This window comes from Macaca nemestrina, chromosome 9 (assembly GCF_043159975.1).
Source record: "Macaca nemestrina isolate mMacNem1 chromosome 9, mMacNem.hap1, whole genome shotgun sequence".
NCBI lineage: Eukaryota > Metazoa > Chordata > Mammalia > Primates > Cercopithecidae > Macaca > Macaca nemestrina.
The window spans coordinates 31,479,383-31,502,331 of record NC_092133.1 but is presented as its reverse complement, the minus strand read 5'-3'; the positions used below and the strand labels follow the sequence as shown (position 1 = coordinate 31,502,331).

Sequence of the window (22,949 nt, the reverse complement as noted above, 5' to 3'; positions counted from 1 at the left end):
CTTCTAACACCTAGATGGCATTATTCTTGTAATATTCATTTTTAAATTTACTCATTCATCCATCAGACATGTGTTGATCACCTTCTGATTAGATGTCAGGCTATATATGGGGCCATCAGGAACAACGGAAGGTTTTCTCTCTCTTTTTTTTTTTTTCTTTTTTTGAGACAGAGTCTCGAGTACGGTGGCTATCTCAGCTCACTGCAAACTCCGCCTCCTGGGTTCACGCCATTCTCCTACCTCCGCCTCCCGAGTAGCTGGGATTACAGGCTCCCGCCACCACACCCAGCTAATTTTTTGTATTTTTTAGTAGAGACGGAGTTTCACCGTGTTAGCTAGGATGGTCTCGATCTCCTGACCTCGTGATCTGCCCGCCTCGGTCTCCCAAAGTGCTGGAATTACAGGTGTAAGCCACTGCGCCCGGCTGAACCACTGAAGGTTTTTAAGCAGGAAAGCAGAACTGTTTTTTGGATGAGCAAAGAGAAAATGGTGGTTTTCCAAGTACAGTCTGAGACAATGTATAGGACCAGAATCTCTGCAGCTGAGGCTCAGGGATCTGGTAATCAGCCAGGTACAGGAACTCTTTTCTGATTGCAATGCAGTGAAGAGCAGGAGCAGTATTCAGAGAAGGGGGAAGTGCAACCAGGTAACGTGATCAGGTGAGAGGTGATGAGGTACAGAGACAAAGGGATGCACTTTTGAGTCACTTAGATGGCACTGATAGGACTTTCATTACACCCTCCCATAGACAGTGGCTCAGGTTCAGGAAGTAGAGCTGGGGTTCCTACCTGGATCCTCTGGCTCTAGAGCTTTACTGCACGTAGCCATTTATACCCACATTTTGATTTCAATTACTTTGTATCTATGTTTCTTAGAACTTTTTGCAAATCTCCACCTTATCTGAAACTGTCCTCAAGCCTTGTATTTCTCCTTCGCTTTCACAAAACCTAGGAAAGAAATACGGGACAGTCAAGTAAAACTGTAAAAGTTTTAGAACATTTATTTCTTTGGGGCTGGTTACACAGGCGAAAAAGAAGTAGATTTGGTTAGGGAAAGAAAGCAGCAGGCCTTGGGGAGATACAGTGGCTCTCCCCCTCCCTAAACCCTAAGAGGCCTCCAGGAAACCTGAAGACAATAATTCCAGAAGCCCAGAGGGTGACCCCATTTCCTCTCTCCATGGTTATTACTGTCAGTCTGGAGCAGTTCAGGAATTCAGGAAACTATAAAGAAACCACAGCAGCCTCCACAACCCAAACATCAACATCAACAACCTCAACAATAAAATTTATTAAAATTCATCTCCTTCCACCCACTCACAACCGCAGACTCGAAGCTAGGAGGTGGAAGGGACTACAGGAGAAGCTCTGCGTTGCCCAGGTTAGTATTTCCTCATCACAGGCCTGGGTTTCCCAGGATCTCAGGGAGCCTCCATTTCTGGGTGAGAGCATCAAAGCCTAAGGACACCTTCCCTCTCTCCTCACTGCTAAGCAGGTTAAGATTAAAGCAAACCGAGGCAAAGGCCACGGTTGACAGTGCCAAGGTAAGACTGGCCTGTCCGGGTACACACACAAGGCTGCACAGGATTAGGGGGACGTGTTAAGGGAGAAAAGGCTGGGGAAGTGAGCGGGCGATGGCCTACGACGGGACTTGGGGCGGGGCGTGCGAAACGCCTGGCAGGCGGGTCCATGAGGATGACCAATCAGAATGCGGACTGTGCCCCAGGGGCGGAGCAGAGGCGTATCTTGGTCGAGATTGGATAGCGGCGCGGCGCAGGGAGGGGGCCGCGCGCCGTCCGGGCCGGCAGCTTTGCAAGTCCGGGTTATATATCGCGGTGGCTGCGCCCCGGAGAGCTGGCTGCGCCGCCGCGCACGTGCCTAGGTCCGACGCCCTCCTCGCTTTGCCCAGGGGTTCCTTCTGTCCCGGCTCTGTTCCGTCTCGCCCCGAGGTTCACTCCATCCTTGGAGCCCCCAGCCTTTCGCCCAGCGCCTCCAAGCTTTGGACCTCGACGTCTGCAAAACTAGATGGTCACAGCCATGAATGTCTCACATCAAGTAAATCAGCTGTTCCAGCCCTGTAACTTCGAGCTGTTCAAGGACATGAGGCCCTTTTTCGAGGAGTATTGGTGAGACTTGGGAAGAGGGAAAGGCCATGCTAGGGCCCTGGGGCCAGGGTGCAAGGGGGTGGCATTGAATGCCCGCAATGATTTTCTTACAGAACAGAGTTACGGGACTCCCTCGTACTGATTTCACACTACCTTTGTCCGAGGTGCAGGTAGTATGTGGCACCTCAAAGACATTAGAGCTGAAAGCAAGCAAGCAGAAATAAGAGGATGAGGGAGAACGTGGAAACATACAGAAGCCAAAGACAGCATGTAGTGAGAACTGGTCTTGGAGGCGTGAGGTTGATCTGAAGCCTTACTAGATGACTTCCACGTCCCCTATGGCTGTGTGTGTAAGCGTGTGTGCACAGTGCAGGGCCCGGGGACAGCCTACCCTTTACAATTATCCCATCGTTCCCCAGGTGCTCCACCGTTCCTGCTGCGGAGAAGGAGGCAAAGTCAGAGAGCTCTTCCAAGCTTTCCCCTGGAAGAGCTCTCTGGCTTTGCCCTAAAGCTCCCCAGAGGTTTTGGGGTCTGACTTTATGCTCCAACCAATTTGCCATGCCCCAACCAGGGAGAAGCTATTGCCACATTCTTATTACACCACAGCCCTGGGCTGCTTCTAGGCGCCCCAACCAGGGAGAAGCTATTGCCACACTCTTTTTACACCACAGCCCTGGACTGCTTCTCGGCGTGGGCCAGACAGCTGTCACCCACCTCTAACCCCACTGAGAGAGCAATAATCACAGAAACCTTGGACATAGCCCCTGCCCTGTGCTAGGTACTTTGTATACATTAGTACTCCCAGGAGAGATGTAGTATTCCCCCTTTACAAATTAGGAAGCCAAGGCTCAGAGAGTTAAGTTGTTTTTTCCAATGTCACACAGCTAGTAAGTGGCAGAACCGGGACTCCAACCCAGAGCACTCACCTGGAGAGATAATTGGGCATTTCTCTAATCAGCACCCACCCATGAGCCCATCCCCTCTGCCTTCTGCTTGCCAGGGCAACCTCATTCCCCATAGCCCTGATCTACCTGCTTCTCATCCCTGTGGGGCAGAACTACATGAAGGAACGCAAGGGCTTCAACCTGCAGGGGCCCCTTATCCTCTGGTCCTTCTGCCTTGCAATCTTCAGGTAAGACCCCATCCCACTCCTTGCCTCTTCTCTAGACGTTAGACCTCCATTCTATGCCTTAAAGCTTTCCCGATTGCATCAACCTCCATCCTGTCCCCAAGTTGCCCTGTAACACTCTCCCCATCTCATTCTCAGCTTTAGTTCCCCTCCCAGCCTTCACCCTCTTCTATTATATTATCCTGTTTTCCTTCTTTTTTAGACCCCTACCTGGTGGTCTCTGCTTTTTCCCTCTTGCCTTCATAGTCTGTACTTGTAAAACATTTCTCCAGTCTCTAATGCTCTCACCTCCTAACACCCTCTCTCAGGACCCTCCAATAACTTCCCCATATTTTCTCCCCCAAACTCCTTCAGTCTTCCCCTATCCCTCCACACATCTCCTCCTAGGCTCCTAACCCCTCCCAAGAACCCCATTCTTTAACTCAACTTTCAGTCCCATCCCCTTGCATTCCCTGATCTTTCTCCAGCCCTCATCTCCTCTAGACTATTGGTTGGATCTACCAGATTGGCCTCAGGCTCTCAGGAGCTTTGACCCAGCCCCGTGGACAGGTGGGGAGGTGGTAGAGCTTGGAACACAGTAACCTGGCCAAGCCGAGGGAAGGGTGGATTGGTGCCTGGGGATGACACTTATACCATCTTCCTTTGTCCCATTTCAGTATCCTGGGGGCAGTGAGGATGTGGGGCTTTATGGGAACTGTGATACTTACCGGGGGCCTAAAGCAAACCGTGTGCTTTGTCAACTTCGTTGGTAATTCTACAGTCAAATTCTGGTCCTGGGTCTTTCTTCTCAGCAAGGTCATAGAACTCGGTGAGTGGCAAGGCTTTGTCTCTCTGGTGCCTTGTGAACTGCATCCCTCCACAGGGCCCTCCTTTCACCCATACCCTTGAGAGTCCCTTTCCTACCCCTAGGTCCCAATAATACCTCTCACCCAAGCTCCTCTATAGATTCTCTGCCACAAAGACCCCCTTCCCTCCCCTGAGAATTTCTCCTGTGTCCCTACACCCAGCGCAGAGGGTGGTCCCAGCACTGGGTGGTGTGCCAACTATGATTCTCCGTCTCCCAGGAGACACAGCCTTCATCATCCTGCGTAAGCGGCCACTCATCTTTATTCACTGGTACCACCACAGCACAGTGCTGGTGTACACAAGCTTTGGATACAAGAACAAAGTGCCTGCAGGAGGCTGGTTCGTCACCATGAACTTCGGTGTGCATGCCTTCATGTACACCTACTACACTCTGAAGGCTGCCAACGTGAAGCCCCCCAAGATGCTGCCCATGCTCATCACCAGCCTGCAGATCCTGCAGATGTTTGTAGGAGCCATCGTCAGCATCCTTGCGTACATCTGGAGGCAGGAACAGGGATGCCACACCACGATGGAACACTTATTCTGGTCCTTCATCTTGTATATGACCTATTTCATCCTCTTTGCCCACTTCTTCCGCCAGACCTACATCAAGCCCAAGGTCAAAGCCAAGACCAAGAGCCAGTGAAGGGTTGGAGAGAACAGTGAAGCTCCAGTCTCTCTCTTCTCCAGGGCACCAAGAGGCTGGGCTTAGTTTTGGGAGAATGATTAGGTTGCCTTACCTGCATGGTTTCCCCAGAGGACGCGTGCCCCACGGTGGCTGGAATTTTTGAGACAAGAAGGGTGACCCTGGGATGGGGGTGTGGTCTGTTACTTTGATGTTTCTGTTTTTAATGTGAAGGCCAAGAAGGCCCTGGGATGGGGGTGGGACGGAGGAGGGTCCCAAGAGCTGAGTTGTTTAATTTCTATCCAGAAATCTTTCTTCTTCTTGCTCTATTTTTTTTAATTAAATATTTCAACAAAATTTTGAGAGTTTGGGGATTTGGGGGGAAAGAGCGCTGCTACCAAGGGGATGATCGGCAGGTGGGACGCCTGAGGGTGTGTGGAAGGGTGAGAGGCACACACACAGACACTGAAAGAATCCTAGGCCTGGTAGGCACTTAATAAATGTTGTTACAGACCAGAATTTTATTGCTGTTAGAGGACCAAGCCCCTCATAGGAACAGTGAGAAACAGGCTCAGAAAGGCGGAGTAACTTTATCTAAAGTCATAGGCTCCCTGAATAGCAGAGCTGACACCTACAAGCATTGGAGACCAGATCTACCAGCTAGCCTCCCTGAGACCACGAGGTGGCGCCGCAGCACCGGCTGTGGCCGATGCCAGCCCGGTAGCTGGTTTCCCACGTCCCCCGCACTCACGCACCTCTTTGCTTCAAGAATCCCGGGCTGCCCCGACCTGGAGTGGGGGCAGGTGGTGAGTGGGACTGAATCCCTGGAAGCCTGGACCCTCACTTCGTTCCTGTACCTCCAGCTCGTTTGTAGACAGTGGGGGAGGATGAAGGGAAGAAGACTCAACCGCAACTCTGAATCATCACGCCTTCGACAGTCCGCGCACGTTTATTTCATTTATCTTTGAAAACGAGGGAGGGGAAGCCTGGAGAAGGCGGGATGGGCCAAGGGTGAGTTGGCCCCCGGGAAGCTGGTCCCTGTTCCTGGCTTTAGTCCCAGGGGCGCGGTCTGTGTATAGGGCCCAGTCCACCCCTCAGGGCTGGGAGGGGAAGGCCCTCTCCTAAGCCGGCGCCCCCCAGCTGACCAAACACCCCTTTTAGACCCTGGGGCGGGAGCAAGCCAGTCAAAACGACCCCAGTCCGAGGAGGCTGTGAATCGTCGCCCCCGCCCTCGGGGATGATCTACAGGCGGGGCCGCTCATACGGGCCTTTCCACGGCGTACTGGCAAGGACTGAGGTTGGCTGCCGGGGGCGGCCCGTGCACGGCGGGGTAGCTGAAGGAAGCGTGCTGTTTGGCTTTGAGCCGCAGGCTAGCCAGGCTCGAGTTACACGGGTCCCGATAGACGTAGGGGGAGGAGGCGGCAGCCGCGGCGGCGGCGGCGGCCGAGGCGTAAGGGCAGGACACGGCCCCGGAGGACACGGCGGCCGGAGCCAGCCCGGGGGGGCCCCCGCCCAGGCCCTGCAGGGCCCCAGGCCCTGGCACGGTGCCAGGGGCAGCCGCGGCGGAGGGCACCATGGAGGCGGCGATGGAGCTGGGTGGCGAGAAGACGGGCTGCGAAGCCAGAGGCCCCACGTTGACCGAGTTGAAGGCGAATGGGAAGGTCTTGGCGGCGAGCGGCGGGGCAAGCGCCTTGGGCGGCCAGTTGCCGTACGAGTAGCCGGGGTACACCTCCTCGTAGGGCGGCACAAGCCCCCCGAGCGGCGCCGCGAAGCTGCCCTTGCACAGCTCGGCCTGCTGGCTGCGCTCGCGCTTCCGCCATTTGGCGCGCCGGTTCTTGAACCACACCTGCGGGCACGGGAGAAAGGCGGTCAGGGCTCGGGGCCAAGTCCCAGCGGCTGGAGGGCGGGCCACCCCGACGAGGCTACCAGCCGGGGCCCTGCGGTCAATAAACGAGATGAGGTGGCTGGAGACGGGGTGGGAGGGAAGGAGTGCACGGAGTCCGGGGTCGGAGAACAGAAGGCGCGGGCGGCAGGACCGAGTCATCGGCGCCAGAGTCTGGGGGGACAGTAGGATGAGGTCGAGTAGGGGTGGATAGGGGAAAGAGAGACGGTGTCAGGGCCGAAGAAGCGCGCGGTCCGGGTACTAGGGAGCAGTGGGAGCAAAGGCTGGAGGTTGGCGGGCAAGAGGCCGCATGGGGCTGCAGCCCAGAGCCAGGGTCCGGGGTCCGGGGGAGGGGAAGGTGGGGTGGAACCGCTGGCCGCCGGGTCGCAGGCTGAGTGCGGAGGGCCCGCGCGGGTGCGAGTCGCGGGTCTGGAGAGCATACCCGCACGCGGGCCTCGGTGAGGTTGGTCCACACGGCGATCTCCTCGCGCGTGCTCATGTCGGGGTAGCGGTTCCTCTGGAAGGTCGCCTCCAGCTCCTGCAGCTGCTGGCTGGTGAAATGCGTGCGCTGCCGCCGCTGCTTCTTCTTCAGCGAGCCGTCCTCGGGGGAGCCGCCCGGCAGCGAAGCCGAGGCCTTCTCTGAGTCTGGGGGGCCAGGGTGGGGGCAGGTCACAGGGCGCCCAAGCCTGCGCGGATTCTCGGGCTCCGGGACCTCCCAAGCCACCCGCTGGCTCCCACCTGAGCTGCGTAGCCGCGGTCCCACCCGCACTGGGGATGAAGCTGTTATCTCCTGCACTCCCGGAAGGGGGCGCGCTTACCGCTGTGCTCCTGGGCCTTGCAGCCGTGCTCTGGGAGCTGGGGGTGCGGAGTGCCCGCGTCTGACAGCGACAGGGCAGGGCTCCGGGCCTCTGCCTCGCTGAGCAGGCCGAACTCCATGGAGGGAGGTCTCTGGAGGCGAGAGAAGACAGAGACCAGGGTAACGGGGGTAAAATCTCCGGCTTAGCTGGGTCCCAGCAGCGTTTCCCCGTAAATTCCCTGCCACCTTTCTCAGCCCCAGCCATAAAGCTGGGGCTGCGTGGGGCTCCTTAGGATAGAATGGGGAAATAGCAGCCTAAGGGCACAGAGGTGCATGCTGACAGGTTCTCTGCATAGATATATAAACTAGACTTTGTTTTGTTTACTGCTGGGAACTAGAACTGTGCCAGGTATACAGCTGGGGTTCAATATTTATTGAATTAATAAAAATGTAGACTACAGGCCGGGCGCGGTGGCTCACACCTGTAATCCCAGCATTTTGGGAGGCCAAGGCGGGTGGATCACCTGAAGTCAGGAGTTCGAGACCAGCCTGGCCAGCATGGTGAAACCCCGTGCCTACTAAAAATACAAATTTGCTGGGCAGGGTGGCACGCACTTGTAATCTCAGCTACTCAGGAGGCTGAGGCAGGAGAATCGCTTGAACCTGGGAGGTGGAGGTTGCAGTGAACCGAGATGGCGCTACTGCACTTCAGCCTGGGTGACAGAACAAGACGCTGTCTCAAAAAACAACAACAAAGAAATCTACACTATAGCACACTACATACCCTATACTACATCTGCAAAAACTTAAAATCCTTCTCACCTGAATGCTCAGTATCCCCCTATACTCATACATGGTCCTCAGCTAATCATGCCTGTGACAGACCAGATGTCTGTTATCCATTCTCCTTGGGACAGATTGTATTTTGAACCAGACCTGATATTTCTCCCTTAAGAATAATGGCTGCTGGCCGGGCGTGGTGGCTCAAGCCTGTAATCCCAGCACTTTGGGAGGCCGAGGCGGGCGGATCACGAGGTCAGGAGATTGAGACCATCCTGGCTAACACGGTGAAACCCCGTCTCTACTAAAAATACAAAAAACTAGCCGGGCGAGGTGGCGGGCGCCTGTAGTCCCAGCTACTCGGGAAGCTGAGGCAGGAGAATGGCGTGAACCCGGGAGGCGGAGCTTGCAGTGAGCTGAGATCATGCCACAGCACTCCAGCCTGGGCGACAGAGTGAGACTCCGTCTCAAAAAAAAAAAAAAAAAAAGAATAATGGCTGCTATCATTTATGTGTACTTACTGTGAGCCTTTACCTCATTCTGTCTCCCCTCACAAGAATACGTCAAGTATGATCATCCTTTTTCTGCTGAGGAAACTGAGACTTGAAGGAACTTGATGAGGCTCACAGAGCTTGTAAGCAGTGGGATTGAGATCTGAACTAGGTCTGTGAGACTCCTAATGCTTTTTCTTTGTTTGCTTTTTATTTTTCTTTTATTATTATTTTATTTTTCTGATTCAGTCAACTCAGAACGCTTGTTTTCTCACACTGTGCTCTTTGGGGCCTTCCCTCGAGTTTCCCTCAGGGACTCAGCTACAGTTCTAACCTGGCCTTGCTTGGGTCTGCTTCAGCTAGGGCAGCTCTGCTTTGGTCTGTTTCGTTTATGAATTCTCTCTTTTTTTTCTTTTTTTTTGAAATGGAGTCTCGCTTTGTCACCCAGGCTGGAGTGCAGTGGCATAATCTCGGCTCACTGCAACCTCCACCTCCAGGGTTCAAGCTATTCTCCTGCCTCAGCCTCCCGAGTAGCTGGGACTACAGGCACATGCCACCACTCCTGGCTAATTTTTGTATTTTTAGTAGAGATAGGGTTTCACCATGTTGGCCAGACTGGTCTCGAACTCCTGATCTCAGGTGATCCACCTGCCTTGGCCTCCCAAAGTGCTGGAATTAGGCGTGAGCCACCTCGCCCAGCCTGTTTTGTTTATTATTTCTGAAGAGGTTTCATTTGAAAGAAGGTAACAAGATCAAACACAAGTGTGAAAACCACTCGTGCTTGCGTGCTTGGGTCGGGCCTGGTCTCCTGCCTGCACTGATATACACTGTATCCCACCAGTGATTGCTCCACCCATGGATGGCCTCTACCAAGCCTGCTCCAGGCTGTAGGCAGGAGCTTCATAAGACCACCTTCCTACTCATAACTTCCTATCCCAAAACCTAGCTTCACATTGCCCAGGAGCCTCCCTGGGTCCCTCTCCAAGTTTCCCCCGCAGAGTCCTCTTTTCTGCCTGCTCTCCCAGGACCCCTCTGCTGGGAGGAAGGGAAATGGGCAATACTGGGGCTCAAGACTCTGGGTGCCTTTTGGTTGGAGGAGAACAGAGGAGGCTAGGGACAGAGGGAAGGGGTAGAGAGCTGAGTGAGAGGGGCCTCTCTGCCTCTGTCACCCCTTCCCCATTAACAGGGGCTTAATGCAGGCTACACGGGGTGGCATTAATGTAGTGGATTAGTCTAGATTGAGATGTGTGTCACTTGGCTGCTCTGGATTTATTAGGAGCCTTTCTCAGGGAGGTGCAGATGGGCAGCAGCCTGTATTTGCACATGGTAACGCCCCCTTCAACCAGCTCAGAGTTCACAGCTGTGCCCCCACTCCCCACCCCACCTCTCAAGCCAGGTTGGAAGTGGAACCGAGGTCAAGGCAGGAGGTTGAGAAAGAGTCCCTGCTCTTTCTACAGGCAGAGGGGTCTAGATCTTGGACCTTTTACTGGATGTGAAGAGACAGGGCTGGAGGGAACCCAGGACAGGAGAAAAGTCAGGCCAGAACTGGAGGTGTGCTCAGCTTACTTCCCCTTCCAGGTCAGGTCAGGGGGTTTGGAGCTGGAAAACTTTGGCCAACAATGCTCTGATGGAAGGGAGATGTCCCTGAGAAAGAACTATGGTAGCCTTGACTGGGAAGATGAGGGAGGAAGGGTTAGAACTGAGAGCTGGAAAAAGGGGTGCTCTGAAGTCTCCCCTTACTTCATACCCAAGATGCCCTTGAAATGCAAATCATCCCCCTGACTTTTCCAGAGGCCATGGAAGCAACACGAAGCTGGCAAAAAACCCAGAGAGGGGTTTACCTGTGGGAAAAGCAGTCCCACCCTTGCCACCTAGCCTTCCAGTCAGCTTTGGCTCCAGACTTGCAGTTTTCCAAATTACCCTGTCCCCGGCATTCCATACCTGCATCTTGCTTTCACTCTATTTCAGCAGAGGGAGGCAGGGTAAGAAGGGATATGGGCGAGGAAAAGACGAGGCCAGAAAGCCGAGTTCAGGCTGCGTGTTCCCAGAGGCAGATGGACACATGTGCAGACACACACAGGCCCCCACTCAGACATAATAAGCACTTGGACTTGGAGCTAGGGGCACACAAACACACACTCTCCCACACATGCGCTGCCACATCCAGGCAGACAGACACGTACCGTCACACAGTCTCCTTTCTGTGACAGGGACAGCTGCCGGGGCTGTTTTGGAGCTAGCCATCATACCCTCCCCCCACCCCCCCACTGCCTCCCTGGCCCCTCTGAACCTCAGCTCTCAGTCCCAGGAGCTAAGGACTCTGTGTGGGGGAGGAGCAGGCCAAGGGGCCAGGGGAGTGTTCTGCACTGGATGCTGCTGAGTGAGGAGAAGGCATGAGCACGCTGGAGCTAGAGGATGGGGTGGGGAGGAGGGGCAGAAAGTGCCCAGGCCCCTCTCGGGAAAGTCATCTGGTATAGCCCAAAGAAATTAGGTTTGGAGTCAACAGATCTAGGTTCACGGTCCTGGCTCTACAACTTACTAGCTGTGTGTCCTTGGCAAGTAACTTTACCTCTCTGGGCATATTTCTTCATCTCCGAAAGGAAGTTCATGATCCCTTCCTTACTTGCCTTCAGTATTGTTAGAAGGTTTAGATAAAAACATAAACATGTAAATATGAGTAGGGATAAAAACTCTACCTGAGTAGTTTTTTTTCCCCTCACTCATTAAACAAATGCTATTTAGCACATTCTATGAGCTGGGCATTGAGTTAGGCCCTGAGGGTGGGGTAGTGACTAAGATCTCATCCCTGTGTCTGCCCTTCCTCGAGTGGGTCATCTCCCCAGACTCTGTATCCTGCAGTGAACTGTTTCCCTAGTGAATGAAGGTGAGTACACTGCATTGCTGAGAGATAGGCAGCACATGCTGTGAACACTTGGTCCTGAGCATAGACGACCCAGTCAACAAGGCAACAGCAAAATGGGCAGAGTACTCTGGGAGCCACTTTGGGGATGAGGGACTGGTAAAGGAAAGAATGAAGCCTTTTTAGGCTCTTGCATGGGCTAGTAACAGCAGAGAGAGGAGCCATGGCTGAGAAGGGACCTGACTGTGAAACTGAAGAGAGAAGGAAAGAACAGTAAAGCCAGGCAGGCAATAAGAGAGATGGAAGGGTGGGGGCATAGACCTCTAGCCGACTCATGTCCGGGTGGGCTGGTCAGGCAAAGGCTGGGGGCGCCAAGCTGTTGTCTGAGCTGGAGACAGGCTGGCTGAAGATTAAGCTCCCCCAAACTGCTGGAGGTCAGGAAGCTAGGGAGTTGGGACTGAGGCCAGGGACTTCGCCTCACTCAGTGGATAGGGAAGAACAAGCAGTAGGTCTGGAAGCTGCAGGATTAGTTGATGCTAGTAAAAAATGCCCAGGCAGGGACAGAGAGAGTCAGGAGATAACAGTGATAGTGAGTCTAGCTCTGGGAGGGGGCTGCTGGCCCCACCCCTAGCCTTTTTGCCACACCCTGCTAGGGATGTGTGGCCCACTCCCACTGGTGTCAGGCAGGCCCAGGGAGTACAGAGGGCCTACAGATATGCTCTGATTCTGCAGTACAGGCTGGAATTAGAGGAAGCCTAGTCATGGACTGCAACAAGAATGAAATATCCAGGATATATGAAAGTGGAGAGCAGATCTCAGGCCAAGGAGGCCACAGTGGGGAGGTCATGGTTTCCAAGAGACACAACCCCATGGCAATAAGTCAGCTGTCATGTGGACCCACTTAAGTCCTGAAGCCAGAGGGGTAGACCAGGGACATAGTGAGAGCCCACAATCAGTTGCACTAATAATGCTTGAGGCTGGAGGCATAACCTGGAACTCAAATAGGAGAAAACCTTTCTCTTTCAGGGGCTAAATGGAGAGGAGATGAGAGGAGCTGTAGTTATGATGTTTTCATCTTATAAACGTGAAACAGAAGTGAGGCCCTTAAGTGGACATGGCCGCATGTTCATTTGGGACGCTGAGCACCCAGACTATATGGTCTGCTGAACTGCAGTGTGCAAATGCGAGCAAATCGAGACACATTTGCAGCAAAGATTTGAAGCATTCAAGTTATCAAGGACAAATTGGGGATCAGAGAAATGATTCTACAGTCTTCCTGCTCTTCCTTGCTTCCTTCCTGGGGATCCCAAGAACAGTAAGGCACATACCCTAACTTGTAGGAGTCTGCAGTGTAGGCAGGCAAACGGAGCACAGGATGGAAAGATGGAATGCATGGGTCTGACTGACTGGGAGATCAGAGAGAGGGAAACCCATGGAAGGTGGTACCGAGTGTTGGGGGCTCAGAGAATATAGGCACGTGACTGAATTGGGAGTTGAAGAATCAGAGAAGGGGTATGGCATTCTAAATAATCAACAGTGTTGGGAATAAGCTGGCAGGCTGGGAGGGCAGTGGTGGGCCTAGGTTAGTCAGAGTCTCAGTGTAGGCCACGGGAGATCTGCAGAGAGAAACAAGTCAAACCGAGGGGGGCCTCCAATCGGGGACAAGGGTTAATGATTCAGATTTGACAAAGTCTAGGCTAGAGTATGTCCAGCTTTTTCATCAAAACCCCTAAGATTCACACTGAGCAACAGCCCTGAATAAAGAAAAAAACCCCTAAGACCAGTCAAAAACAAATCTACTAGAAAACTAGAGGCATGACCTGAAACAGCTGCCACTAGTGTGAAATTGTTTGGAGTTTGCCAGCTTTATGTTTAAAATGCAAGCAAATTTTTCATTCTATTCCATACGTTAGTCATGGAATAGAAAATATTTTAATATAAAAATAAATCTTATTTTAATATAAAAATAAACCTCCCAATCTTCAAGTGATATCACCCACCAGGAAGATGGGCCCTATTTAGACTGTGTGTCATGCCTCTCCCACTCCTTACTGCCCTCCTACCACCCCACCCCCCTATGAGAAGCAATGCACCAAAGAGTGGGGGTCACTGGAGGCTTGTAGCCAGGGGTGTGACAAAAAACAGCATCTTTGTGGCCTTTATTTGACCATGGTGAGCAGAATGGGTTGGGCAGGGAAGAAATAGGAAAGGAGAAACTATTAACTGAAAGATGCCAAAAAGGCCGTGGGGCAGGACGATGGGAAAGGAGAGATAGAGTTTTGAAAGTTACTCCTCTCTGTCTTCCCCCAACTCTTACCCAACTGATGATCTTTTCCTTTTCCTCCCTCTCATTCTTTTCATGAGTCCCTGGCGGTGGCCATGGACACCCTAGACACCCCAAAGCTCAGGACCTAATGGATCCTTCATGTTAGTCTAGGAGGCATCATTTAGTGTGAATGGAGAAGAAAAGTGTCCACTGGCCCCATCCTTCTGTCACCACAAGTCAGCTTTAGCCTGCTGCGTTTGCCCTCCCTTCCTGAACCCGAGTCTGGGCCAATGTTCCATCTCTGAGCAGAAGGCAGGCAGAGATATTTGGCCTGGTAGGCAGGCTAAGCATCTGGGGAGCTCCCCAGAGTTCTTGGACAGGGACGGGGTAGTGGCCAGCATCTGAAGCCTGCGATAGCGTGGCCCATCTATCATTAAGATCCCTCCTATGGCTGCATCAGGAAGGTGGTTAGGCTGCTCTAAGGCTCAGCCCCACTTTTCCAAACAAAGATTCTGCAGTTTGGGCATAATAATAGTGCTTCTTATTTCTATGGTGCTCCTTCATTTGCAGAGGGCTTTCACAGACATGATTTCATTTAACTTGCACAACTGCCCTGCATGGCAGGAGTGCCTATCCCCATTACACCTCTAAGAAGGCAGAATGCAAGGTTACACAGTTTGAAGAGATTCAAACCACCTAGTTCTGCTCTTTCCATGCCTCACTCTCTCTACCCTGCAGCCATTTGTGACTCTCACATGTGCTGATCTTTCCAAGCCCTGAAGGATTCCATTTCTACTTCCTGCCTCTACCATCTCTCTGGAAATGAGCTCTGGAAGTATGCTGCCCACTGTGTGCCAAAGAACATTTTTCTATTCATCCTGAGCTTGCATCACTGCAGTTCTAAAAGGCCCCCTCATCTCCAGTTTCAAGATTTGGGGAGCAAGCAATTCTTCTGCATATCTAGGCTTTTTATTATGCTGTAGATTTCCATATTGTCTCACCTTCCAGAGGACTAAACTTTGACATTTGCTCTCGCCAGCAACCCCTGGCTCCCCATTCTGCCAACCATTCTCTGACCCTACTCTAGGCCCATGACATTCTTCCTAAGAGCCAGTGACCAGGCATGCATTCAGCTACATGGCTTTATGCAAGGTTGGGAAAAGGTTCTGTTTTTTGTTTCCAGTCATCTTCATTATGATACCATCTCTTTGGCCTTTTTGACAAAAGCCAACTTTGAGCTAAAGTCTTCAGGGAGCCATCCGTAATGCTTTCCCTATTCCTTTCCTGACACAGAGCCCTTCATTTCACCTATAATTTCAGTGATTTTTATGGGAGCACAAGCCCCTGAAAAGTGTATCAGAATGTGATAGGGATAATTGTGGTGTGTCTTTATATTGCTCAAAATAGAGCAAATGAAAACAAACAAACAAACAAAAAAAAACGTTGAGAATCCTAGCCAGTAATAAGCAAACTTTAGAACTGAGAAATGGACATGGGAGTGTGGGGAATACCTAGTGTATGTCACTCATAGGTGAAGGGTGAGAAAGCTTGAAACCGCTGTTTAGATTGCTCATTGCTAAATACAGTGGCCTTGCGCTTGTCCTTGTGAAAACTCAGTCCCCAGCTGGGCTATCTTGCTCACTTACATGGACTCATTCTCCCTGCTCTGTCCTCTTCAGCATAATTGAGCTCTGGTTAGAATTGGGGTCAGGGTGGGCCAGGCGCAGTGGCTCACGCCTGTAATCCCAGCACTTTGGGAGGCCGAGGCGGGTGCATCAGGAGGTCAGCAGATTGAGACCATCCTGGCTAACACGGTGAAACCCCGTCTCTACTAAAAATACAAAAAATTAGCCGGGCGTGGTGGCGGGCGCCTGTAGTCCCAGCTACTTGGCAGGCTGAGGCAAGAGAATGGCGTGAACCCGGGAGGCGGAGCTTGCAGTGAGCAGAGATCGCGCCACTGCACTCCAGCCTCGGCGACAAAGCGAGACTCCGTCTCAAAAAAAAAAAAAAAAAAAGAATTGGGGTCAGGGTGGATGGTCACTGTAGGGGCCCAGCGGAGTCAGGGCTGTATCTCAGCTGCAGGGAAAGTAAACCCGGCTGTTAGGTAGGGCCAAGACATCCTTCCCAACCAGACTCAGAGGGCGAGATAGTCCCCTGTTGGACTCCAGAGTCTGGATTCCATGAGCCTCCTTCCCACCTCTGCTCAGCCACTAGGGTGGTGCTGGGACTGGTAGGGCTGAGGAAGCAAAAGGGAAACAGGACCACAGGGTTTGCTTTGCTAATGGAGCTGTAGTTTTCTCTTCTGGCCTGGGCTCCTGCCCACTGTAGGGAAGGAGCCATTGGTCGGCTGATACTCCAGCAAGGAGTCTGGGGGGTGTCTGGTTAATTGTATTGGAATTAGGAGGCAACTGAGGCTGCCAGGGGTTTGTGCCCAGCTCCTTCCTGTTTCCTCATTGCCTTTTGTCACCTATTCCTTCCTTTCCTGTGGTTTTTTTTTTTTTTTTTTTTGCTTGTTTTTGTTTTTGTTTTGAGATAGAGTCTAGCTCTGTCGCCCAGGCTGGAGTGCAGTGGCGCGATCTCGGTTCACTGCAAGCTCCGCCTCCCGGGTTCACACCATTCTCCTGCCTCAGCCTCCCGAGTAGCTGGGACTACAGGCGCCTGCCACCACACCCGGCTAATTTTTTGTATTTGAAGTAGAAACAGGGTTTCACCGTGTTAGCCTGGATGGTCCTTTCCTGGTCTTGATTCCCACTAGCAGGCTCCTCACTGGCCTTCTGTCCTCAAATTTGGATTCTGGAAGTACAGAGTGATGCTCTGATCTATTCTGAATTGAAGGGGGCATGTGTCCCAGCCCCTCACCCCAAGTCCAGGCTGCAGTCTTTACTCTCGCTCCCTGCTCGCAGCTTCGCAGCCCGAAGGAGCTGAAACAAGTTGGCAAAGTGTGAGCTGGGATTTGAGGTGACCCACCGCAGCCGACCCCATCGCACACGCAGCAGCTGGGCAGGTGCTGCTGGGTAGATGGACATGCCACCTAGCCAGGGACATTCTGTCCGCCACTGCCCGACACAACGCCCGCTCCGGAGAGACCCACTTCGCTACCCTGGACATTCTGTCCACTCCGAGCCCCATGCGCCGCGGACATTCTGTCCGATTCTGAGGCGGCCTCAAGTCAGGACCCAGCTGGGCTCAGACACCCCAAGCCAGATCCACCGTACCCGCCGCCTGGTCACTCTGATCTGCACAGCGGCCATCTGACTCAGTCGCGGCCGGGCTCTCACAACACGGCTCCTATTCCAACTGCGGAGCAGCTGGGAAGAAAAGCGTGTGTGACCAGGCGCACCCCGGCTCCCAGCCCCTGGAGTCTGAGCCTGGGCCGAAGGGCGTCGGGCGCCGCCAACTGCCCCTACACTGGGGGCCGCCGCCGGCTCCCCAGCTGGCCAGGGCCTCTGCAACCCCTTTCGCTCCCTGACCGCCTGCCCCGTACCCTGGGATTCCAGGGCGCTTTCTGGTAATGGTTTCCAGACTCCCTACTCCCTGCCTCGCAAAGCCCCTATCCTGGCTTCAAGTCTCCGGCTTCGTTCCGGATCCTCTGAGTCTCCGCCTTCCCTATCCCCTGGTTCTTACCCTGAGTTTCCCTTTTCCCAAGTCCTGGCCCCAGGTCTGCAGTCCGCCCTCCCTGTTCTCGACCTGTTCCCCAGGCACCAGAGTTCAGCTGCCCCAGGTCCCGTTTTAGGGATTCCAAGGTCCAGCAATAGCTCCTCGGCCCCATGAGCCCCTGTCCTTAGAATGGTCAAACACTCACAGTGCGTCCCGCAACAGGCAGGCAGACTCCCAGCAGCGGCGGCGGCGGCGGCGGCGGCGGCGGCGGCGATCTAGAGGGCAGGCAGGGGCCAGGGGCCGGGCACCCGGCCGGAGTGGGGGCCGCCCCCCTGCTCCCGGGCCGCCTCTCCGCTCCGGCTCTCTCGGACTCGAGGAAGGAGTGAGCCTCACCGCGTACTGCCACCCCCAGTCGGCGCCCATTCACTTTATGGCAGACCAGGGCGCCCCCAGCCCGCCGCGGCGAGCCGCGCGCGTCAGGCCCCGCCCCTTTCCAGCTGCGCTGCCGGGGCTCCGCCCTTTCCAGCTGTGGATCTCCAAGCCCCGCCTATGAGGGAGGGGTCTGGCCGGCGAGACGCCAAGAACCCCGCCCTCTGGCCAATCAGAAGCGCTCCTCAGCAACTGGGCCGCGCCCCTCCCCACGTGGCAGAGAGCGCGCTCCGGCTAGGACGCTTAGGCAGAGCCAAGCGGGAGAGAGTAGAGTGGTCCCGGTAGTCCTGGGTAAAAGGGATCGACTGGCAGCGAAGTGGGGCTGGGCCGCTACCCGGAGCAAAGTGGATCGGCGCCAGCTGGGAAGGCGCACGGGGCCGCCGGGTCTCAGCGCTCAGACTTCTCTGCCGCTCAAGTTTCGCCGATTTTCTCCACTTGTCGCTGTCCGTCTTTCCTCTCCCTTTTGTCTCTGTTCCAATCCTCCCACGTCTCGCCTTTCTTTCCTCTTCTTTCTCCTCAGCCGCTTCGCTCCTGCTGTTTACCATTCTCCTTCCTCCTCTGCCACTTTAAAAGACTCATTTCCCTTTCTCTCTGCTCCTCTTTTTCCTCGTATCTTTCCTCCTCTTCATTTCCCCCTTCTTCTCCAAGGAAGGTGACTTCGTGGAGACAGCAGGGTTTGGAATGAGACAAACCAAAGTGGTATTCCAACGCCGCCACGAACTGCACCATCACTGAGTGAACTTGGACAAATAACTATCATTTCTCTCCCCACGCAAAACAATTAAGAGGAGGTTCCTGCTGGATCTCAGGGCTTGGGCTGGGCACTCCAAAGGCATGGACCGATTGCCTTTCAGTCTGTACCCTTGTCTTGCTTGGGCTGTGCTCTCCCTCCTTCAGCAGGGCTGGTTTCCCGCTGGTGGTACCAGGTTAAGTACTGTGGGCAAGGTGTAGCCTTGGTGCCTGCTGGTTAGGAATTTGCAAGGGACAGGGCAGATGACCAAGTAACAGATGACCAAGACTCCTAGCAGACTGTGACTTCGGCTCTCCCTGACTTAGGCCTCAATTTCCAGGAAACAGGCTCCTTCTCTTCTTGCAGTTAGGCTGTGTTGCTTGGATGCTCCTGAGAGCCTCAGCCCAGTCACACAATATGCCCCTAAGGCAAATCTGAACAGTCATGTCTTTACTGTTCAGTGACTCCTATTGCCCTTAGGATAAAGGTGAAGCTCCCTACTGTGGCATACAAGACCTTTTGGACCGTGTCTTCATCTCCAATTTCCTAGTAGTTTCCTGCACACCTTTGGCCCTTCCTGTGAAAGTAACTCATCTTTGCATTGTCAATTCCTACTCCTCCAATGTTCCACTCAGGCCTTATTTTCTCTGGGAAGCCTTTTCTGAACTCTCAGGTTAGCCTCTTGCTCCCGTGACCCTCTGTGTATACCCTCTATTACACCACCCACCATATTGAAGGGATCAGCTTATGTGTTGTCTGCTGTGAGAATAAAATTTAGGATGGTAAGGACCATGTCTATTATTCCCAGGTATAATGTAGAATCTCAATAAATATGTCACACTGAAATCTATGAGGAAGATGTTCTGCCTGGTAAGATGATGATTAGTGGTTAGGAGGGACTAGGGAATTGTCTTCTCTCTCCTCCCCATCTCTATTGCACAATCACATACTTTTAGAATGATGAATTTCTGGAGGTAGGTAGAAGTAGAAATTGGAGAGCAGGAAGTTTTGGCCCACTTAGAGGATTTTCCAATTGGCTTTCCAGGACCTCTCAATCTGAGACAGGCCCAGGACACCAACTCTCAGTTTTCAAATGAAGAAGAAAATGGCTCTGAGGTAATGTGGAAAGAAGTGCTATGATGGTATATCCTCTTTCCCTGACTCTCTTTAGGTGATAGAGGCTAAATCCTCAGCTGGACCCACTGACCAGAAGCCCAATGTGCAAGTGTAGGGAGTTATTAAGGGGTTCTTCAGGTCTGATGTCTGATGGGTGTTTTACACTACAGCATCGTGGCCAGGCATGGTAGCTCATGCCTGTAATCTCAACACTTTGGGAGGCCAAGGCGGCCAGATCACCTGAGGTCAGGAGTTCGAGACCAGCCTGTCCAATGTGGTGAAACCCCGTCTCTACTAAAAATACAAAAATTAGCTGGGCGTGATGGCAGATGCCTGTACTCCCAGCTACTTGGGAGGCTGAGGCAGGAGAATTACTTGAACCCAGGAGGTGGAGGTTGCAGTGAGCCAAGATCATACCACTGCACTCCATCCTGGATGACAGAGCAAGACTCTGTCTCAAAACAAACAAACAAAAAACAAACAAACAAAAACTAGAGCATCGTAGCATATGGATGGTCTTTGGATGTCTGGTTTTGAGACTACATTCCTATGTGGTTAGTTATGGAGCTTCCCTGGACTTGGGTCATCCATAATTGGGAGGAAGTATGGAGAGAAGTTTTTTTTTTTTTTTCACTGCTTCCCAGCAGCTTCTCCAGGTCTGCAGGGACACTGGGTCTCTAGTGTCCCAAATAGGGTGGAAATTTCATGATTCAGTCTGCTAGAGAAAACCCATCCTCTTGTTCTCTTCCCACATATTCTCACTTTCAGGTAATACGGGTAATTCTAAATAGCTTAGTGACCTCTATCATCTCTTGCAAGGGGAGGAGGCAGCTGGGAGCAAGACAGTGAAAACAGGTGGGCATCCAACCCTCAGGCCCCTTAGCGTTTCTAAGGCAAACAAGACTTCTGTTTCCTATCACTGATGAGGTGGGCTAAGCTGTGTATTTAGCCTGGTGGATAAGGCCTGTCCAAGGCTTGGTATGAAAGGCAGACCAGGAGTCAAAGCCCGATATACTAAGGCATAAGAGGTGACAAAAGGCGATGAAAAGAGTTGGCCTGGGGGTAAGGAGACCCAGGGGTTCGTCTCTCTGCCCTGCTATTTACTAGTTATGTGAACATGGGCCCAGCCTTCCACTCCGGGGCTGTTTCCTATAATGTAAAATGAAGAGACTTAAATTAGATATCCAGGGCTTCTGCTACGTCCCATTTCCTCTATTTCTGGATGTTGGGGATGGTGCAGAAGACGCTGAAACAGAGCTGGGACGTGACAGACACAACTGTGAGAAGCCACAACAGGGAAGGTGGACGAGAGGGCGAGGAGAGCAGGGTGTGGAATAAATCGCTGGACTTTAGAATGAAGGGCGCCCAGAGCTGCCTCGAAAAGGAGTGATTCCTCAAGGGGCATGGTCTTGGCCCCGATAACTTTGATAATACGTGGACAGGGGAGTAGGGATGCCCGCTCAAGTTCTCAAAATGGACCCCGCCCCTTTCCAGCCAATTGTAGCCTTCCTCCCCATAACGCCCAGCAGCCACTGCCAAACCGCGCACTGCAACCGAACTCTACCTAACTCCACCTCTCTAGCCGCCCAGCACAGTTCCTCATTTTTTATTGGTTTTCTAAACTGTCACTCAGAGAGTACTCGTATGCGTTGGTTGTCCCCTAACCTACCCTTTCTTTCCCTAGTAATCTCGCCTCTTGAGGCACTACCCGCCTCCTGAAGCCAATTTCCTTTATTCGATTGGATAGTCGGAATGCTACTTTTCATGGAGCAAAGCTATGATTGGCTGCATGCGGCAAGGCTCGCGCAGTTACCAGGCAGCGGGCTAGACTGAGGCTAGTTACCACGTCAGTGAGCTGACAGGGAAGGTAGCCGGCTCCGCTGCCCGTCCCGGCCGACTCATCCTGGCGGAGTGTGCAGTCCCACCCTGACTTCGGCCATAATTTCCAGGAAACAGGCTCCTTCTCTTCTCCCATCTGCTACCAGAGCTGGGGGAGCTGCTCGGAGACGCCTCCAGGGTGCGGGCTGGACATGAGCAGCGGCTGCCGGTCCTGGGACTAGGCCCCGCCATTTTGGATCCGCTGACAGGTCAGCGAAGTCTCTTCCTAGAGTTCCGGTGTGGTGAAGGCCGCCCTGACTTCGCAATAGGGAATTAGGAGGAAGGGCCCTTAAACTGGGCGAGCCAGGGTGGGCTAAGGACGCAGCGAACAGGAATAAGACGAGGGAAGGGTTGTTGTGGGAGGGAACAGGAAGGTAGCAGGGGCAAAGGTCAGGCCCCTGCCGCAGGAGGGGCGATTTCTGCCCTCATTACTGATCCTTTGCAGGTGCCCAAATCTATTTTCCCAGGCTTGACCTAGTCTTTGGCTTCTCTTTTCCAGCGCCTTCTGCATCCTAAAGAGCCCAGTACTCAAAAGCTGAAAGGAAACCTAAGAAGCATTGTGTCTACTTTTATGGGTTTTCAGACTTTAGATATGAAAGTCTCTCTCTAGATTCTGTACAGCGTCTACTTCTTTGTGACTGCCTCACTAATACAAAGGAACTGCTTCATTTATACTGAATGATGAACTAGTGCACCCTAGAATCAGGTTGTCACCAGACGGACGTGTGGAAGGCTTGAGGTTACAGCAGCACAGGGAACTGGGCTATGAGAAGGCTTTCCTCTTACAGGACAGCTCAACTGCCAGTCTGGATCTGTATATAAACACTAGACCTATCTTCTGGGTCTATTTGTTCCTTTATACAATCTTTCACAGACATTCTTTTCTGGTTTATGTTTTTGTTGACATTTCTCTCCCAGATCTTCTCTTCACCAAGGAGATGAGGCTTAATCATAAGGAAACCACTCTGTTATGACGTATTTGACTGAGAGCAGAGAGATGTTTGAGTAATGGCAAAGTTTGGTATTGTTGGCCTATTATTTTTAGTGGGCAAAAAGAGTCATGAGAGATTTTCAGCCAGTTGTAGGGTCAGAGCCCCAGAGTGAGTGATGGAACATAACCCTAGAGAGTGTAGTTTATGGCACTGTGATGACCTTTGATAAACTGCTGTGTTGTAAAGCTGTAAAAGTCCACCAAGGGTAAAGAATGCTTTTAGAAATAAGGAATAGTGTAGATGGTGTTTTTAAATGCACAATGTGGAAACTTGTATGCCTTTAATTCAGGTATACAAGGCACTCTAGGCCCTGTGGAGGATACAAATGGAAAGGTCTGCTTTGGGATTGCTCAGTTAATGCACTTCTTAAAAGTAGTAGCGTATATGTGCAGTGACCTAGCTAGAGCAAGTAGTAGGTTAAGAGCAGGATC

General features: G+C 52.7%; 3 protein-coding genes across 19 annotated transcripts in view; 2 read left to right on the top strand and 1 right to left on the bottom strand.

Annotated features, from left to right (window-relative positions):
- Positions 1–1,769: 1,769 nt before the first annotated feature.
- Positions 1,770–5,058, top strand: LOC105478356 (ELOVL fatty acid elongase 3). Of its 2 annotated transcripts, none has more exons than XM_011735537.2 (4): positions 1,770–2,122; positions 3,102–3,233; positions 3,887–4,038; positions 4,295–5,058. In XM_011735537.2, exons 1-4 carry the CDS (start codon positions 2,022–2,024, stop codon positions 4,720–4,722), a joined length of 813 nt encoding a protein of 270 aa, XP_011733839.1. In that variant the 5' UTR covers positions 1,770–2,021; the 3' UTR covers positions 4,723–5,058. The 2 variants fall into 2 exon arrangements, with proteins under 2 accessions (XP_011733839.1, XP_070924950.1); XM_071068849.1 differs by having other exon boundaries at positions 2,038–2,122; positions 3,157–3,233; positions 4,295–5,045.
- Positions 5,059–5,631: 573 nt separating this feature from the next.
- On the bottom strand, positions 5,632–18,013 carry LOC105478354 (paired like homeodomain 3). Of its 4 annotated transcripts, XM_071069225.1 has the most exons (5): positions 17,579–17,640; positions 16,636–16,697; positions 7,402–7,531; positions 7,026–7,228; positions 5,632–6,547 (listed from the first exon to the last, which is right to left on the bottom strand). In XM_071069225.1, the coding sequence occupies exons 3-5, from the start codon at positions 7,517–7,519 to the stop codon at positions 5,960–5,962; spliced, it is 909 nt and encodes a 302-aa protein (XP_070925326.1). In that variant the 5' UTR covers positions 7,520–7,531; positions 16,636–16,697; positions 17,579–17,640; the 3' UTR covers positions 5,632–5,959. The 4 variants fall into 4 exon arrangements, with proteins under 4 accessions (XP_070925326.1, XP_070925325.1, XP_011733838.1 ...); XM_071069224.1 differs by lacking the exon at positions 16,636–16,697 and having other exon boundaries at positions 7,322–7,531; positions 17,579–18,013; XM_011735536.3 differs by lacking the exon at positions 16,636–16,697 and having other exon boundaries at positions 17,579–17,777.
- Positions 18,014–21,477: 3,464 nt separating this feature from the next.
- Positions 21,478–22,949, top strand: part of LOC105478352 (golgi brefeldin A resistant guanine nucleotide exchange factor 1) — a 139,470-nt gene continuing 137,998 nt past the window's right edge. For 11 of the 13 annotated variants that reach the window (XM_071069217.1, XM_071069218.1, XM_071069216.1 and 8 more), the window contains exon 1: positions 21,478–21,735. The gene's annotated coding sequence lies outside the window, so the exon portion shown is untranslated. The remainder of the gene's footprint in view (positions 21,736–22,949) is intronic. The other 2 variants (XM_071069221.1, XM_071069219.1) reach the window with 1 other exon arrangement.

Coding starts and splice junctions, on each gene's coding strand:
- LOC105478356 (XM_011735537.2), top strand. CDS start 2,022: ATGGTCACAGCCATGAATGTCTCACATCAAGTAAATCAGCTGTTCCAG. Junction 2,123..3,101: donor CCCTTTTTCGAGGAGTATTG/GTGAGACTTGGG, acceptor TCTGCTTGCCAG/GGCAACCTCATTCCCCATAG. Junction 4,039..4,294: donor CAGCAAGGTCATAGAACTCG/GTGAGTGGCAAG, acceptor TCCGTCTCCCAG/GAGACACAGCCTTCATCATC.
- LOC105478354 (XM_071069224.1), bottom strand. CDS start 17,796: ATGGGCGCCGACTGGGGGTGGCAGTACGCGGTGAGGCTCACTCCTTCC. Junction 7,229..7,321: donor ACCGCGGCTACGCAGCTCAG/GTGGGAGCCAGC, acceptor CTGGCCCCCCAG/ACTCAGAGAAGGCCTCGGCT. Junction 6,548..7,025: donor TCACCGAGGCCCGCGTGCGG/GTATGCTCTCCA, acceptor CCGTGCCCGCAG/GTGTGGTTCAAGAACCGGCG.